This window comes from Plutella xylostella, chromosome 27 (assembly GCF_932276165.1).
Source record: "Plutella xylostella chromosome 27, ilPluXylo3.1, whole genome shotgun sequence".
Taxonomy (NCBI): Eukaryota; Metazoa; Arthropoda; class Insecta; order Lepidoptera; family Plutellidae; genus Plutella; species Plutella xylostella.
Genome location: NC_064007.1, coordinates 6,443,599 through 6,464,215, shown reverse-complemented (window position 1 = coordinate 6,464,215; position 20,617 = coordinate 6,443,599). Strand labels below are relative to the sequence as shown.

General features: G+C 36.0%; 1 protein-coding gene across 1 annotated transcript; it reads left to right on the top strand.

Moving 5' to 3' along the window:
• Nucleotides 1-19,332: 19,332 nt before the first annotated feature.
• On the top strand, nt 19,333-20,385 carry LOC125490787. The gene has a single exon (XM_048631105.1). The coding sequence runs from the start codon at nt 19,333-19,335 to the stop codon at nt 20,383-20,385; it is 1,053 nt and encodes a 350-aa protein (XP_048487062.1).
• The last annotated feature ends 232 nt before the right edge of the window (nt 20,386-20,617 follow it).

The following is a 20,617-nucleotide window of genomic DNA, read 5'->3' as shown; positions in this document are numbered from 1 at the left end:
GTGTCAAAATGGGTTCAATAATAATAATTTGATGAGTTAAATAAATCCTTAATCAAGAAATTAATCATTGTTTGATTTCTAATCCAATACAATAATCTAGTGACTATATCCCATTCCACGGGGAAAGACATTTGATACAAACAAAAACTACAGTTATTCGAATGTAATAAGGGTTCTGTCTGATGTCTTTCCTAGGGCTGATATTTCAATAGCCAGATAAATGTTATCTGACTAATAAAATAGCTGTGTCACAGTTTAATACAAACATTCACACAGGACAGTATGAGAATTATTCTCCTGATAACTTTTATCTGGCTATTGAAAAATCAGCCCTAATTTGGTTTAATTTAGACACAGTTTATATTATAGATTAGATTATGAGGAAGTCATAGTTTTATTATAGGTAGGTAAAAAAACTACTACACTATGACCTGCATAGTTATAGACTAACCCCCTTATTCATAGAGAAGTTACAGAACGTTTTAACTAATAAACTGTTTTGTCCCTCTCCGACAAAGAACAATTTGTACTTTGACAGAGAGGGACAAAACAGTTTATTAGTTAAAACGTATTGTAACTTTTCTATGAATAAGGGGGTAAAATTATACTTACATAGTATGTCTCTTTGTGTGGAGAATATTTAAAACATTTATCTACCTACTAAGGTAATTGTTGTTAAGACCAAATCAGTTAGTAAACCTTGAAGTAGGTATGTACATTATATCCAGGGATGAATATTGAATAAGTAACAAGATGGGTGTCTATGTCTAACTAAAATCTACCTTGAATGTTATGATCATTGTAATTAACAAAGATTGGATCAATTATATCATGGATTTGGCATACCTATAATTTGAAAGGCATATTAAGATATCATTGATATTTTTTTTCCATGTTTTTAGAGAAATTTATTTACTCCCCAAAAGTGCAGAGTTTTAATTTTTATTAAAAAAACATGCATTCATCTACACAAATGCGCCATATACCTTAAAAAATCTGTCCGGCCACTTCAAAGGGTAAAATTGGCAATGTTGGTAGTTTTTTACAAGTTTTTATGAAATTTTTGTTTTCCCCTTACAAGTGGGGAGTTTTTATTTTAAATATTAATTGTTTACATTTACCTACACAAATGCGCTGTATGCCTTAAATCTGTCAGACCACTTCAAAGGGGTAAAATTGCTAATGTTGGTAATTTTTTCTACGTTTTTAGGGAAATATTGTTTTTTTTTCATATATGTGGGGAGTTTTTATTTTAAATTTAAATTGTATGCATTTAACTACACAAACACGCTATACATTCGAAACCCCTCAGACCATCTCAAAGTGATAAAATTGCATATTTATGTAAATTTTCCCATGTTTTTAGGGAAATTTTGTTTTTTTTTCCTTTAAGTGGGGAGTTTTTATTATTAATTAAAAATCTATGCATTTAACTACACAAACGCGCCATACATTCGAATCCCCTCAGACCATCACAAAACGATAAAATTGCATATTTATGTAAAATTTCCCATGTTTTTAGGGAAATTTTGTTTTTTCCCTAAAAATGGGTGGTTTTTATTTCATAAGCACACTAAATGCATCCACCTACACAAACGCGCTCTGCGAGTCAAAACTGTCAGATCACTCAATACAGGTGAAATAGCCTTAAAACATGTAAAATTTCTCTTTTACAAAATGGCTGCCACTTCATCCGCCATTTTGATTTTTGCAGTTTTCGGAATTTTCCTATTAATTTAACCATTTATACAACCATTTACTAAGAACAACATCACCCCACCTTCCCCCCTTCTGGGAGATCAATTCACCTCAACTTGAATCGACGTCGAACTTTTTCAAAAATATAATCTCCCGTATTTCTCAGGGTTGCCAGCCGAAAGTGATAAAAATAGTCAAATGTCATTAGTATGAGCCTTTCTGACTAAACTGCATCATTTTTTAAAATCCAAAACGGTTATTTCTATTTTTTATGTTTTTGGGCAAAATCTCAAAATTTTCCCTAAAAATGGGGAAATTTTATTTAACTGGTATAGTCTACCCAACAAACTACACAAATGCGCGATACAAGACAAATCTCCCCAACCACTCTAAACATGTGAAAAAAGTAATCAAAAATCAGGAAAAAAAGTCACTTTTACAAAATGGCCGCCAAAGCAGTCCGCCATTTTGTTTTTTCAACTTTTCGGAATTTTCCCATAAACTGCACCATACATCAGACCGTGTACAAAAAAAATCATCACCCCACCTGCCTCCCTTCTGGGAGATCAATTCACCTCAAGTTGGGTCGACGTAAAAAAATCCGAAAAAATATAATCTCGCCTATCGCCCAGGGTTGCCAGTCGAAAGTAATAAAAATGGTCAAATGTCATTAGTACGGGTCTTTCCGACAAAACTGCATCAAATTTTAAAATAAAAAGTTGTTATTTCTACTTTTCATGTTTTTGGGGAAAATCTCGAAATTTACCCTAAAAATGGGAAAAATTCTTACACATGGCAACTCTACTTGTCAAACTACACAACCGCTCTATACAAGTCAAACTTGTCAAATGCCCCCAACACAATAAAAAAATGCTTTGAAAATCCCCGAAAAAACACGTTTTTATAAAAAAATCTCCCCTCCCCCCGCAATTAAAAAAAAATCATTTTTTGGAATTTTCCCATAAATTTCATCATGTGCCCCACCGTTTACAAAAAACACCATCCCCCCACCTCCCCCCCTTCCGGCAGATCAATTCACCTCAAGTCGGGTCAGACACAGCCTAAACTTTACCTCACTGCAACTCGGCCGCCATTTTGTTTTTTTATTTTTTTATATTTTTTTTATAATCTGTCAGACACTCTAAATGCACCCTCGAAATATAAAAAAATGTATGGTCACCAAAAAAGAGGAACAAAAAAATTTTTTTTTTTTTACAACTTTTTTTAAAATGTCGGATTTTTTCTCTACTCACCCGAGCACCCTGTACATTTCCCTAAAACATTTTTATATCAAAAAATGACTCCTTCTGGGAGAACTACTATGTCAATGAATCAGTCAGTGGTAATCCAGCTTTTTATATATTATAATAATAAAATAAAATGTAACATTTCCCATACTTTACTGTACAGACCTTAGATTAACAATATAAGAACAAGAAAGTGGAGCAAGTGAATGAGTTTGTTTATTTGGGTAGTCTGTTTACGAGGGATGGGAAATGTGAGGGGGATATTGAAAGAAGAGTGAAAGCGGGAAATAAAGTAAATGGGGCCTTGCACTCTTTCATGAGGAGTCAAAACGTGTCTCAAAAGTCTCGTTTGGCTGTTCATGGGGGAGTGTTGGTCCCTACACTAATGTATGGAAGTGAAAGCTGGGTTTGGCAGAAGAAGAATAAAAGTAGGGTAAATGCTGTTGAACACAGTATTCATAATTTTTGATTCATAATTTTGAATTTGTTTTCGAGAGCAAAATTCAAAAGCACTTCGCCTCTGGGACTTCTTTCTCCGTAGCCGAATCTCCCAACAGCTATGCTCTCTTCTATTTTTGGTTGGCCTACTTGTGCGTTGAAATCACCTAGTATTATTACGTTTTTACAGCTTTTTGCTAGCGCTTTTCTGATATCGTTATAAAATAGTTTTACTTCTTCTTCGCTTGATTTTTCAGTAGGAGCGTGAGCTTGTATTAGGGTGCATTTGAAGTTTCCAACTCTGTAGTTAATCATGCATACTCTGTCTGAGAAAGGTTCAAAGTCGTCTACGTTATTAGCCTGACATTTTCTTACTAGGAAACCCACACCTCTTATTCCCTTTTTTTCTCCGTAGCTGTAAAGGATATAGTCTCCTCTGTCATCTATGTTTTTTCCCGCTCTCCTTATTTCAGCTAGTCCTATTATATCGTACTTTAGGAATTGCAAGGCGTATTCGAGTTCGAGGAGGTTAGCTTCTTCCATCAGAGTTCTTGCGTTGTAAGTACATATATACAGCTTTTCTTTGCTTGTTTTGTTTAGATTCGGTGCCTCTTGGAAACTATTACTTCTATGGATTTTACCGATGCATCTTTCAGGGGCTATTGATTTTTCTGTTTTTTGTTTATCTATTTTTTCTATTTCTTCTATTTTTCCTATTTTTGTGGTGTCCGTTGAGGGGTTGTGGTCATTTACTCCCGCTGTGACCAGCAGAGGTGGGAGTATTTGCTGTTTAGCATTGTATTTATTTATCTTCTTGAACATTTTTTTGTTGTTTTTCCTCTCTACACTGTACTCTTCTGATTGTTAATCTGATTCTTTTGTTTGTGCAACTTTGATGATATTAGACCTTTTACCAGACTCTGTCTCATATTTTCTTTGGTTACTTGTCGTTGAAAGAAAGCTGGTGATGTTTTGTGATGTTTTGGATGACGATGAGATGGATGTAGAGGGGCTGCTTGTTATGAATTTGTTTTTCTTAGGTGGATTTTTATGTTCGAATGATTGGTTTTTATTTTTTCCGGTTGTGGTGTTTAGCGGAGGAGAGTGTTCATATGGCCTTTTTTGTGTTTCTTCTTTTCTATTTTTTAGTTCTTTGTCCCCGAGTATAACAATTCGGTCGTACTTGATTGTGGCTTTATTCCCCTTATCGAGCTCTTCTTTAAGTTTTTCTTGCAGACCTTGTCTTATTTTAAGCATTTTATGTGGAAAATCTTCTTTTAGGTATGCTCCGGTATTTTCTAATTTTTGTTTTGCTTTTAGTATCATTATCTTTTTTCCTAGTGTTGTGAGTGCGAAGCAAATAGGTCGAGGTTTACTACCTTTTTTCCCAATACGTCTAACAAACTCTATCTCATATTTTTTGCATGGTATTTCCATTTGAATATTTATTATCTCTGTGACTATATTTTCCAGTTCAAAATAGCCTTTTTCTTCTTCTGCAATGCCAAATAAAACCAGATTTCTTTGTCTTATTTGTCTTTCGATCGTATCTAAACGGTGCTCATGTTGTTCATTTTGTGACTTAAGTTCTTTTAATTCTTCTTTATATTCCATGAATTTCGTATCTATGTTTTTGTTTATGTTTGTAGTTATGTTTTGTTCTAATTGTTCCAGTTTAAGATTCAGATCTTTGTTGAATTGCTCTAGCATTTTTTTCATAGCTTCTTCATTCATTTTTTTTTTTTTATTATTTGTATTTTTATTTTCCTCTACCTTTTGCTCTTTCTCTATCTTTTGTTTTTTCTCTACAATTTCCTTTTCCTCTACCTTTCGCTTTTCTCTACAGAATCTATGGTCGACTGAATTCTGATTGAATGGTGTTCAGGAAAAATCTAAACAGACGCTGGACATGGCTTTCTCCAGACGGACAAACGAAGAACGAAATTGATTATATTTTATGTAACTTCGGAAACCAGATCGACAATATAGACATTCTCAATAGCCTGAAACACCACAGCGACCACAGAATGGTAAGAGCAACCTTGAATACAAATAATGTTCAAACTAAAACAAGGAGATTCTTTAAACGAGCCCCAGAATTACAAACAATGAACAAAAATTTTACAGAGAAACTTCACGATAAAATAGTCTCCACAAACGCTTCAGAGCAAAGTGTCCAGCAGCTTTATGACAATATAGAGCAGGCTATAATTTTAACAGCAAATCGAGAAGAAACAAGAATATATTGTAAAAAAGATGTGATACTGTCAGATTCAACAAAAAACCTAATAGAAGAAAGACAGAGACTGAAAAATAAAATCAATAAGACACGCAAAGAGAAGACAGAACTAAGCAAACTTTACAGTAAAACCAAGAGCAACATAAAAAGGGATTTGCAAGACTACAGACTAAAAATACTTGAAGAAAACCTACTTCACTCCGGAGCAATTAAAAAAGCCCAAAAAATACTCGCAAGAAATAAACCGCTCATGGCCAGCCTTGCGAACAGAAAAGGGGAAATAAAAACCAGCAGAGATAAAGTAGTGTGTGCAGCCACAGAATTTTATTCGGATCTCTATTCTTCTGAAGACCGGAGAAACTATCATGTAGAAAAAGGAGACTACAGTTGCTCCGAAACAAACGTAGAACCAATCACAAATGAAGAAGTAGTATTTGCTTTTAAAAACTTGAAAAAAGATAAAAGCCCTGGACCGGATAGATTGAGAAATGAAATTCTGATTGCAGGAAAAGCTGCATTACTTCAGCCACTAACAGATCTCTTCAACAAAATCCTAACGGAAAAGCAAATACCCAAGCAATGGACCGACGCACACATCACATTGATCTATAAAAAAGGGGACCCCAACGACATAGGGAACTACCGCCCTATTAGTCTCATGTCGAATATTTACAAGATGTTTGCCAACATAATTCGAACAAGAATCACACCCGATATCGATAGAAACCAACCTCCAGAACAAGCTGGATTTATGAAGAGTTTTTCAACAGTAGATCACATACATTCCATAAGTCAAGTTACCGAAAAACACAACGAATTCCAACTGCCGCTTTATCTTGGTTTCATCGATTATAAAAAGGCATTTGATTGCATTTCACACAACTCAATTTGGCAAGCACTTAAACAACAGGGCATCAAGGAGGACTACATAGATTTAATCAAGGAAATATACAAAAACAGTACTGCTAGAGTCAAAACTCAAACACTTCGACCGCAATTTCCGATAAACAGAGGTGTCAGACAAGGCGACCCGATGTCGCCAAAGCTCTTTTTGGCCGTTCTAGAGATGGTTTTTCGTAAAATGAAATGGACGGACAGGCACGAAGGTATAATTATAAGGGGCCACCACCTGTCAAACCTACGTTTTGCAGATGATTTGGTTATATTCGCCACATCAGCCTGCGATCTAACCCGTCTGCTTCGAGAATTGCACTCAGAAAGTAAAAAAATTGATTTAGAAATGAGCGAAACAAAGACCAAAGTCATGACTAACTGGAAAAAAACACCTATTACAATAGAAAACACAACTTTAGAATATGTAGAAGAGTACATCTACCTAGGGAAAGTTATATCGTTCGTAGATTGCACAAAAAAGGAAGTGGAAAGAAGGATCGGAAATACATGGAAGAGATACTGGTCGATGAAAGAAGTATTCAAAAGCAGGCTGCCAATAAATCTCAAAAAGAAAGTTGCAGACAGCTGCTTGCTACCCTGTCTTACATATGGTTGCCAAACTTGGCAACTAACAAAAGAGATCATGCAAAAAATCAAAGTGTGCCAGAGAGGAATTGAGCGTAGTATGCTTAACATCAAACTGAGACAAAAAGTCAGAGCCAATGAAATCAGAAGTAAAACTAAATTAATCGATGCCGTAGATCATGTCTTAAAAATGAAATGGCACTGGGCTGGCCACGTTGCCAGAATGTCTGATGAAACCAGATGGACCAAAATCCTGACCTTCTGGAAACCTCAGGTCGGAAAAAGAAAAAGAGGAAGGCAGAAAAGACGCTGGGAAGACGACATTGTGTCAACGGCAGGCAAAAACTGGATGGAAGTGGCTCTAGACAGACAAAAATGGAAAACACTAGAGAAAACCTACCTGAAAAGGTATAAGGAAAACGTTGAGGGAGGCCAAGGTCATATGGACCTCTAGTTTAAATATTTAAAAAAATCTAAACCATGGGGTTCTTGAGATATTAGGGTTCAAAAGTAAATTAATTAAATATATTTTTTTCGTTAAATAAGATTTTGCTGAATGGTACACGCACAAATAAGTTTTATAATCTAAATCATGGGATTCCCAATTCATAGCGCATCACAAAATGTATTACATGATTTTATTTATGCAAATAATATCATAATTATTTTTGCACATTTCACACTCAGAAACCTATTTTTATAAAGAGACCAATTTCAATTTTTTTTTCATTCTATTCAAGTTCCCGTTATCCCGAAGTAACATAAAATACTGTTTAGCCAGGAATTCCCACGGAAACACTTTTAAAATCAATTTTTAGCTCGAGGGTAACATCTAGTACAGTAGAAAGACTTGATCTTTCAGCACCTATATCTTCGTTCTCCCATGCCTCATAATAATAAAATTAATACCAGTATATGCTGTAGTCACGGACTACACATCAGTGTATGTTTCATCAATGGCCGTTCTGGGTCATGGCGCCATAGAGAAATGGCCATTCTCCTTTAAACTTATTGTGTTTAAATTATAATATTAATATTTTTTATAAATTTATGTTTAAAAAGTGGCTTTTTAGGCAAATACTGTAAGTTTTGCATTTCCGTTTATAATGTTTTTTTTTTCTTATTATACATATAGGATGTTCTCGGAGTGGTAGGTATATTGTTACCTGAAAAGGGGTGACTCATACTCATTCTGAGCAACTTTTGTCGGGTAGTTTAACTTGATTATGTTGATGACTTTGAAATTTTGTCTTTTATTGAAATTAAATGTATTTTTAACAACTTATGATTGTTTAGAAGTATCTTTCCTTTGCCCCCTTTGGTATATTAATACTATGTAGGTACGAATAGAAATCATAAGTAGGTATATGAAAAAGACGTATGTAGAAATATGCGAAACGTTTTACATATTTGATGTGTCCTAGAGTTCACTTGCAAAGCTAAGGGTCTTAAGGGGACCATAAATAGCTACGTTTACCTTAAATAAAATTTACACCGCGGTGTTGTAAAAAAACGTTGTATTAAGTAACTACTAGCTGTTCCCGCGAGCTTCGCTTCGCCTTAAAAAGTTTTCCCGTGGGAATTCCGGGATAAAAAGTAGCCTATGTACTTTCTCAGGGTCTAGACCATAATGTATACTAAATTTCATTCCAGACATTGTACAGACCTTAGAATAACAATATACGAACGAGACGGTAAAGTAATTTATGTTTACTGGCGTATTCGACGATGTATCTGTGTCAGTTCATTATATACTTATGTACAATACCTAGAAACTTACGTAGCGTAGGACATACAATACAGTGTGTTAAAAAGGATAGACAAGACACTAAGAGTTGTAGATTTTGACCTTTACTATAATTATTTACCACTATTGCAACACCTTGTACTTTAACGTCCGTCAACATTGCTTCGCCGTAGACAAGTAAAAAAGCTACAATAAATAATATTGTGATGGCCATGGCTTGGCCATCGCAATTTTTACTTAGGTACTTTTGAGACTGGAAATAAAAAGGAAAGCGATGGTTTTCAGTATGAAGTTACTAATAATGACTGTGCTATTTTACCATGGTAAGCTTTATTATTTACGGTAGTCATAAGTACGGTAGACTAAAATTGGATATATCTATTATCTATGTGTATGTCGCAGGCATCTGGTTTAGTCTCCAGTTTGAATGAACCGCTAGCCCGTTCATTGGATGACGCTGCTTAGAGCCAAACCACACGGGCGGCGCGGCTGCGGCGCGGCGCCTGAGCGGCGCCGCTGCGGTTTTCTACATACAAAAATGCACTGTAGCCACATGGCGCCGTGCGGTGTGCTCCGGCGCCGCACCGCGCGCGCATCGGATTCGAGACGAGGCGGGGAGGGGTGTAAGCAGAGCGGTGCCGGAGCGGCGCCGCAGTTGTTTGTTTGCGCAGCATAGGGAAGGACGCATGCTGGATTAAGTACGATCACGTAACCTGTACCTATTAAAATGAGTACCAGTGATGAGGGAAATATTGACATGGACTACCTCATTTCTTTAGTTCAAGAACGGGAAGTACTGTGGGATAAGTTTTATGTGGATTTTAAAAACAATAATTTAAAAGCGAAGGCATGGGCAGATGTTACAAAAAATTTTTTTCCAGAATATGATAGCTACGCTCCCGATCGAAAGAACAAAATTGTTGAGTCCTTATTTTTCTTCATACTAGTAACATGACTAAATTTTCTTTAATTGCCACTTCAAAGATCCTGTGCTGCTCATAAAATAGTTGGCAAATTCATTTCTAATGCCATTAGCTGCTGTCAATTCTTCATTTTGGGGTTGGAGAGAGTGAAACTCATCACAAATTATCGCCAATTTATCTTTTTGACGAACACCTTCCCGATCGGCCACAAAATTATGTAGGACACAACATGCTTTTACAATGGCAGTAGCAAAATCATAGGATACGTTTATCGGTCTGTGAAAAATGCGCCATTTGTTTGCCATGATTCCAAAAGCACATTCGACATATCTTCTTGCCCTGCTAAGACGATAATTGAATACCATCTGTATTACATCGAGATTTTTACCACCATAAGGACGCATAACATGTTTGCTTAATCCAAAAGCTTCGTCACCCACTAACACATATGGGATTGGTCTATTAAAACCACATAGTGGCTGGGGATCAGGCAATGGCAGCTTCTCGCAAATCATTAACTCGTACAGTTTTGAGTTTTGAAAAACAGTTGAATCGCACTCCTTTCCGTATGCGCCAATATCGACAAAAGTAAATTTATAGTTAGAGTCCACAACAGCTAGCAACACCATAGAAAAAAAAGATTTGTAATTAAAAAAGAGGGAGCCACTATTAGCAGGATTACACATGCGTATATGCTTTCCGTCGATGGCCCTGATGCAATGAGGAAAATTTGCTCTGACATCAAAATCAGATGCTATTTTTTGGAATCGGTCTGTTGTCAGTTCAGGGATGTTGTCACGAAGAAGATGTTTCCATATAGCTTCGCATACTCTCAATATCATACATGCAATCGTAGATTTCCCCCGTTTAAATTTGAATTCTAAATCTTGAATCGTATTTCCACTTCCTAGGTACCTGTAAAAAAATATATTTAAGATTATTAGGACGACTAGTGCAGCGAAACTAGCGCCACCCGTCTATTTGTTCTTTTTCTTTCTGATCACATCATATTTTAAAAATCTAATTCCATACTGCCCTAGTAAATGACTCATAGTATTTTTCGTATCAATTTCACAATTTCTCCTTTCAAAACCGCTGAGAAAAATTGATTATCGCCAAAAGGATCTCTATAGGACCTTAAAAAAAGACGTGATGAACCTACAAATATACATGTAATATTTGATTTTCATTTCAGGTAATACTGTTGTGAAAAAGTGGAAAAATGTCAAAGACACCTTTTTCAAACATTTAAAAAAAATTAAAGAAGCCTCGAGATCCGGCTCAGCCGCTAAAAAGCTTGCAAAATATCATTATTACAATCAGCTATTATTCTTAACCAAAATAGCACAGAATGCCACGGACGATAGTTTAAATGATGCATCGACCATGAGTTCTACAGATGATGAGCCTGTTCCTGGGCCGTCCCGCTATGTTCCTGTCACCCGAAAGAGAACATTACAATTGGATGATTTTGAAAAAGATACATTAGAAGCATTAAAAGCTCCTAAGGAGAAGGATAATCGCCACTTGTCCTTTTTTAAAGGCATACTGCCATCTATAGAAGATTTTACCGAACTTCAGACCCTGACTTTCCAAACAAAAGTTTTACAACTAATCACGGAAATGCGCTATGGACAATCGACTCCACATTCGTCCTTTGCGTTTGAAGAGCAATTATCACACGGGTATCAAACCCGAAATTACCAAAGTATGGGTACGTACAGTTCAATAAACTCAAATTCTGCTGTATTTCAATCTCCAAATGAAGGTTCTGAAGTGTCTCAAAATAGCGAAGAGATTGAATATGACTTTGCAAACATGTAAGTGATAATATTGCCCTGAAGTTGATTTGAAAATCTATTATAATATATAAAACAAAGTCGTGTGTGTTACACCATTTGTACTTAACTCGAATAAAGCAAGTTGAAAAAATAAAAGATTTTCATTACTTACCTCAAAGTGATACCCAACATTTCTATTGGCTCCACTGGATTCCTCATATTAGTATACTGTTTCCGTATATGGGGCTCTAAGGATTGCAATAAACCTTCAAAAGTGGATACGCTCATTCGAAAAAAATTGTAAAACCTCTTTTCGTCTAAAACCAACTCTTGATATTCTTTAAAGAAAAAAAGTCCGTCACTATTCCTCAAGGCTATAAATGGACTGATCCAGTGTTTTCGTATGATTCTACGTCGATTTCTTCGGTGGCGAAGTAATAAGAGCAGCAGCACACGTCTTTCCCGATCCATTGTTATTACAGACTGTCGTACGTAGCGATGGACAACCCCTCATTATGCTACCGCTGCGGCGCCGCCGCGGCTCCGTAGATCGTTGCGACGCCGCTGCGACGCCGCTCTGCCCGTGTGGTCGCCAGCGCGGCGAAATGGCTTGCGGTGCGGCGCCGCGCCGCCCGTGTGGTTTGGCTCTTAGTTGTATGACTAGGCCGAACGTTGATTGCGTTGAAGCGTCACAGAACGTCCAACTAGTTAGCTGACTTAAAATCAGTCAGGTGGTGAACAAAACGAATATGGCGTCTAACAGCTAACAGCTGACACAAAAAGCACCTATATTGTTAGTTTTTTGCAAATAAATTAGCTTTAAAGTGCGTTATTTGTGTTAAAATAGTGTGACAACATGGATTTACCTATAATTACGCCGCGGGCGGATAGTTTCAAAGAAAAAATTGTGGCGTAACTGGATAATTATAAACAACAATATGAAGGTACGTTTATTGTTATTGTTTAGTTAATTTGTGAGATAAGAGCTTTGTAACATAGGTCTTTTTGTTGACTCTTGTCTGTTCATGTTCACCCTAACCAGACATTACAAAGTTGCTATACTATTGTAATGTAGCAGCTCGGCAGGAGCTGGTCTGGATCACCGGGGAGCGACCCCTGGGCGAATCGACCTGCCTGGCCTCCCCCGAGAGTAGGGGTTGGGTGCTATATTGTAATGTGATACTTACCCTTATGACTAACGTCCCTAGTGCTTAGGGCTGGTACCTACCTAATAACTCTCAATTAATATGTACCGGGAAGCGGTCTTAGACTAGCTCAGCTTGACACCGGCCTCTGAAGGAGTGCCTGGTCGCCTGGGGGATCTACAATAATAATAATAATAATAATAATAATAATTTATTCATATAAAAACTTATTATAAAGATACATTTTATATTTAAGCAAAAATATAAAGGCTATAAAAACTTATAAAATTAAAATACATTTAACTATAAATTCATTAATAACAATAATCTTTTAATTTAATTTGAAATATGATTTTAAAAAAAATGAAATTAATAATAATAAGTACATTAGCGCACTTACATAGGTAATTTTCATAGGTAAAGGCGTTTTATATCATTAAGTACACTTAAAATAGCATGAGTATCTCCTAAACTAGGCAAGAGCCTGTATCTTAGGGATACTTACATTATTTAGTTGCCTGTTCGTGTGCGAGTTATTAAAATTACCAATACAATGGTTTTACTATTAAAAGATTAACAAAATATGAGCTAATTATAATAATATGAGCTAATTATAATGGTAGGTACTAAAATTTAAACTAAAAAAAAACTAAAAAAATCCAAGGAAGGATTAAAGCATGACTAAATTTACATAAAATATAGGTAAAAAAACAATAATTGTTACTGTTTTAGCTACTGTTTTACAGGTTTGAGCAAGTTTTCAGTATCATCGTAACTTAGTTTTAAAAGAAATTCGGTGACTATATTTTTACACTCGTGCTTGTTGTGGGAGTAAATACCGAGTTGTTTGTTTATTTTATTATAGATACGAGCGCTTTGATGGAAGTAATTTTGTCCAGAAAAATAAGTTCTATGTTTTGTTGTGGGAATAATATTCTTACCTGTCCTAGAGTTAGAATACCTTGATACCATTTCTGTCGATAGAGACGAATGTCTACGCAATACTACCTTGAGCACATAAAGCTACATCTACAACGATATATATATATCTACAACGACCGTGAAGCGGTCCTAACTATCCTGATCTTGATCCTGAGGCCCCTGGAGGGAAATAACCTCGGTAGGTGTACGGGGTGAGAATTAATAATGCCGATTAATTAGTGTAACACAATTCAGGCGGCACTGGACCCGCTTTATTTACAACCAGGTTAACTTATATATCTAGGGTACTTACAGCTTACGTACTTAATATTAACACATTACACAAATGCACAAATACTTATCACGGTTATTGATATTTATATTGGTCGGGCCCTGAAGGGGCCTACGCGGATGTTTCTATCTTAATAAGGGGAAGGATACAGGGTACGGGAGGTCGGGCGAATACCGGTGGTGCGTGTGGATTTGTTCCAGGGTTTGTGGAGTGTATTTGGGTCGACAAGAATGTGGCTGAAGGCCGGTGTGTATTCAGTGTTTGTATAGTTCGGTACTTACACGGATGCTTTAAACTAGGCAACCCAGGCATCCATGTACGTATCCGGGGAACCTCGGTCCGCTAATTAGGCAGCCCACCGTGTCGGGTATAGTCCGGTATACGGATGCTTTAAACTAGGCACCCCAGGCATCCGTATATCCGGGAAACCTCGATCTGTTGGGCAACCTACCTCGCGGGGAGACCGGTGTTGTGAGATTAGTGTGCGTGAATAGATTACTTGAATAGATATGGGTGCGGGGAGGGATCTCGGGAACGGAATGAAATGAACGGAATGAATGGAACGGAATCATTCCCTCGTTCGCTCTCGACGAGTGTTGACGCTAACCAGTATTACTTTTGTGACTCATAATCTGTGTGCGTTTGGTTGGCCATGCCACCTCAGTGCAAAAAATGTAAGCAATTTATGTCTTCTGCTAAACCAGAGGACACCTTCAAATGCAGTGGCGAATGTGGTGACACTTATCACAAAAATAAGAAATGCCTCAAAAGTTACACCAAATGTATCAGCACGGGCTTGTGTGACGATTGCCTCGATAAGAAGACTAAGAAGGGTACTCCCATGTCTACAAAAGCCTCAGGTCAGCAGAAAACACCAACCGAAACAGTCCGACAGGAACCGTTTTTGAGTTTGGACCCTAGTAGCGTTACTATAGACGCGCTTCTGGCTGAACTTAATTCGAAAATGGCGGTGGTATTCGAAATAAAATCAAATACAGATTTTTACGCTGAAAGTTATGATGAAATGGTTAAGTTGCAAAAAGAAACCAACGATTTGATAAAAACTCAAGCTAAAAAAATAAATGATTTGCAAAATAGATGTCAACACCTGGAAACTGTGAATTCTGCTCTGGAAATGAGAGTTCACGCAATAGAACAAGAAGATAAGAATAGAAATCTAGAGATTACGGGTCTTGAAAATAGGCCCAATGAAAGTATACCAGTTCTCGTGAACACCATTGCCTCTAAACTAGAAGTAAACCCAGGGGACTTAGACAATGTAAAACGTGCCTGGCGCCATAACAAAGGGAAAAAAACATCCGAAAATAATAAGTGTCCTCATCTTATAATTAGATTTCGTACTACGACTGCGAAAGAGGAATGGTACAACAGACGAAACCGAATTCGTAAAAACTCAGATGTGTTCTCTGATGGTTCCAGTACTCCGGTCTACATTAACGAGAATCTAACAAACCATAACAAGGAGCTTCTATGGAATGCAAAGCAGAAACTTAAGGCAACCTTCAAGTTCATATGGGTAAAGTACGGACGCGTTCTTTGCAGAAAAGATGAAAACAGCCGGGTAATACCTCTTTACAGTACCATGGACATTGAAAAGCTGATCTCTTCTACTAGAACAGGAGAACAATGTACACTCATCAAAGAACAAAATTAAAAAGTAAGGTGTATTAATATTATATTATAATGAAGAAAAATGGCTGATATTGACGACATCATTCAAACCAATGAAACAGAAAGATATCTAACGTTAGAAAAGTATGTAGAATCAATTAAAAGCCAATATTTCTTTACTGTTATTCATATTAACCTACGATCACTGAAGAAAAATTTTGCACAATTAGAAGTAGCGTTAAGTACATGTAGTAAAGATATAGACATAATTGCACTTACAGAAATTAATGTGACAGAAAATGAAATATCTGCATTTCAATTAGATGGCTACGACGCTTACCATAAATGTCGACAAGGAAGATCCGGTGGAGGTATACTCATATTGTACAAAAAGCAGTTTGTATTTTGTAATAAGAATGTAAACTTAAAATCAGCTGAGGGTGTATTAAGTACTTTTTATCACGGTAATCACAAAATACATTTAATTGTTTTGTATCGACCTCCGAAAATTTACAAGAAAGATACTACTACATTATTTATAACTGAAATTAATACTATGTTAAAATCGTTTCTTCCTAAAGATGAGGTTATAATTGTTGGAGACATGAATATTAACCTTTTAGAAAGAGAAAATACAAATGTTGTAGTACGAAAATATGTTTAGTAATTATGGCTACGATAAGAAAATCCATGGTATAACAAGAGAGGAATTTAGAAAAGACCACCTATGTAAATCTTGTTTGGACCATATATTTGTAAAAGTGTCAACTAATACTATTTCTGCGGTTATAGAAACGAAATTAGCGGATCATTACTTTATTTGTGTCACTATTGAAAGAGAAAAATATCAACAACCACGTCAATTAATTAAAGTACTTAATAATCATAAAATACTACAAGAACTAAAGAAAGTAAATTGGAAAGATTACCTAAATGAATCATGTCCTTTGGTGCTTTACAATAGAATAAATAAAACATTTAACGACATTTACAATGATAATACTAAAGAAATAACTACCAATGATTTTTCTCTGCGTAGAACCTGTCCCTGGATAACAAAAGATATTCAAAATATGATTTCACATAAAGATAACCTCTTCAAAAAATGGAAAAATAATCCAGCTAACCAAGTTTATCGCAGGGAGTATAATAAATGGCGAAATAAAGCAAATAAAGAAATAAACAGAGCTAAAAACAATCACAAAAAAACATTAATCTTGGAAGCTGGAACTAATATTAAAAAAATCTGGGATTACATTAACAAGTGGTTGGGCAAAGAAAAAAAGTCGGTGGATGAAATAATAGTTAGACATATGGGTAAAAACGATGAAATTAAAACAATTTGTGAAAAGTTTTCAAATACTTTTAGTAATGAGATAGATTCAATAAAACATAAATGTGATAAACAGTTTTTAGACCGGAACAGCTATACAATTTATCAAAACAAATCTATGAGATTCCAAAAAGTTACAACAGCTTCAGTAATTAAAATACTAAATAATTTAAATGTCAACAAATCACCAGGAATAGACAAAATACGATTGTGTGATATTAAACTAATCAAAGAAGAAGTCAGTCCAATTATCGCCCACTTTATTAATTTGTGTATACACAAGCAGCTGTATCCGGATGAACTTAAAGTTTCTATAATAAGACCTTTGTTCAAGGGTGGTAATCACAGCAATCCTGGTGATTACAGGCCTATAGCAGTTTTGCCTACCTTAAACAAAATAGTAGAGAAAGCCATCGTAAACCAAGTATCATCTTATTTAAATATAAATAATATAATCACGGAATATCAGTACGGATTTCAAAAAGGTAAAAACACAACAAAATTATTATCAAAATTTGCAAATGAAATAAACACTTCATTAAATAGTAAAAAACAAGTAGCTGTACTTTTCATTGATTTTAAAAAGGCTTTCGATACACTTGATCATAGCACACTATTAACTGCTCTGGATGAAAGCGGGATACGCGGGTCACTTCAGGGTTGGTTTGCTAATTACCTAAAGAACCGTACTCTAACGGTAAAAGTTTCAGACGAATACAGCTCAAGAAAAATGGTTAAATATGGCGTTGCTCAGGGCTCTGTGTCTGGTCCCGTATGTTACATAGTTCACGTGAACAGCATGGTATCTATAATTAAAAAATGCCAGAAGTACATGTTTGCAGACGACACCTGTTTAATGTACGCTGGACATGATCCCGTCATTATTCAGAACAATATGCAGAGTGACCTGAATAATATTATGATGTGGGCACACGATAACGGAATTATTTTAAATAATCAAAAAACTAAAATAATGAACATCTCTTCCAGCTATCGCAAAATAGATATCCAACAAATTGAGTTAAAGGGACACTCGTACGACTGTTTACATCTCGACTTCAAAAACTGTAAATGTTTAACCATCGAAAGCGTAATTAAATATAAATATCTAGGCCTAACAGTAGACAACCGTTTTTGTTGGAAATATCAAATAAACGAGGTAAGTGATAAACTTCGAGTATTGCTAAGTAAATTTAAAAGCCTCAGCTATTGTACCCCCAGATCAATTTTATATATGTTGTACCACGCTTTAGTGGATTCAGTTTTATCGTATGGGATAGAGTGCTTCGGACTTACTTTCAAAACCCAGACTAATAAAATAAAAGATTTACAGATTAGATTTCTGAAGGTAATTGTGGGTCAGAAGACTAAAAAGCAGTATGCAGAAAACTATGAATTATTATTCCAAAAATGCAAAGTTCTTACAGCACGCAAAAAATGTTTTCTTTTATTAACACTCGACGAATTTTGGAATGACGAATATAAAAATAAAATAAAAAGTAACTATAATACGCGTTCAAAAACCCAACGTAAACTTGTAGTGCCAAAAGTAATTAATTTGTATGGTAGACGGACTAAAGACTGGCTAATTCCAAAGTTATTTAACTCAATCCCAGATAAGATTAAAGATATTAAAGGAACAAAAAATATGATAAAAAATAAACTAAAACAATTCTTTCTAAACGATACGGAACTTTCAAATCTATAGATTTTATTAAAATTTATAAATACCAAGTATACACCTAAAACAGCGTACCTATACATCTAAATAATAATAAAGAAATACAATAATAAAAACACATTAAAAAATATACCAACTTACTAAAATAATTATACACCTAACTAATAGTAATTATACATGGCACTGCCAGCGCGACGCACACACAATTATTTTTGTGAACTGATTTTATGTCTACCCGCAGATACCGGTGCGGCTTGGCCGCTTTGTACTACTGTTGCGATGTACCATATTTTTATTTATTTTAGCAAGTAACTTTAGTAGTGAATAGATATTAACAGTAAATAGATTAAGATTAAGTAAGTAGTTTATAATGAGAGCATGTCTGCCGATAAACTGTTTTAACAGTTTGGCGGAATATTTGTGTATTTTTCGTGTTTATTATGATAAAATAACGTAGAACGGAACGTTAAACTGATAACACGTATTCAAATTTGCTGTGATTAAATAATAGTTTACTCGTATAGATAATCACAATTTTAACGAAATTTCTGTTGATAAAGTGAAATTAATACACAAGGTGTAAATATTCAGTGAAATATCATCAAAACTTATAATTTATACTGGAGTTTCAAGCCGTTCAATAAAGTGTGTGATACAAACGCGTAAGCGCCGCTTAAAATACGGCGGTTACGACCTTCTTCTCACAACGTCGCAGCGCTGTTGTAAACAATTATTATCTACCTTCAATCAGCGTCGCCGTATCCTACAACGGTAAAATGGCTAAGTGCGACTCATGTAACAAGATGATGGATGCTAACAATAGCATAACATGCACTCAAGCATCTTGCACGAAAGGACTGCACTTTGCCTGCATGAACCCATCTATAAAGGATGATAAGGAACAACGACTGACCTGGAAGTGCCCGTCATGCAAGGTGAAGGAGCCGCGCGCCAACCGGGACAATACGCCCATCAGGTCATCTAAAGACGATGGGAAGGGCAGCAGCGCGGAGAATGTCACTGTACGTCGAGGTACCCAGCAGCAGGATAAAAAACAGCAGCAGGACTTCTTAGCAAGTATGAGAGAAGAAATTCTGAACACCATACGAAGCGAATTACCTAAAGTCGTACGCACTGTTATCTCTGATGAATTGCGCCCAATGAACAGCCTCATTAAAGAACTTGAGAAATCGGTCCAAGCCATGAGTGGTATGTATGACTCCATCAAAAAAGAAATGGACTCCCAAGCTTCGCAAATGCAGAAACTTAAGGAAGAGAACCTGTCCTTGCATGAGAGTGTCAACGAGCTGCACGGACGCCTTTCAGACCTAGAGAATGACTTCTCAAAGCAGGAGCAGTGGGCTCGTATCAAAAATATTGAAGTCGTCGGTGTGCCGGAAAACAATAAGGAATCACTTCCACACATAATTGGAATGCTTGCTGAGCACACGGGAGTGAAGGTGACAAGTGACGACCTGGTGTTCGTGAACCGCGTGCAGGCGAAGCGCGCTGGCGGCGGCCGTCCCAGGGCCATTGTGGCGCAGTTCAAGGAACGAGCTACCAAGGACACCCTACTGTCTGCCTTCAAAAAGTGCCGCAGCATTACCACTAAAGACATAGGAATGGACGGTGATCACCGCAAGATTTACATTAACGAGCACCTTACTGTTAAGAACAAAGTTCTGCTATCTAAAACAAAAGACCTCGCCAAGGAGGCAGGGTACAAGTTTGTATGGTCAAAAAACTGTCGAATTTACATGAGAAAGTCAGAGAACTCTCCGTTTATTCTTATCACCAAAGAATCAGACTTGAAAAGCATTGTAAAATAAATAGTAATCTTAACTTTTGTTCTTATCATAACTACAATACATCTATAATAATTATTAACGTAAATAACATAACATACACATCACACACATCACACAATAAAACTTACTGTCTACGCCGGTCTTTTAGTTTAACTTAAATTCAGAAATTTAATAATGTGTGCGTCTTGCATTATATAAAGTAAATAATAAATATTAATAATTAATAAAACTAGAATTGTATAAATAAATAATT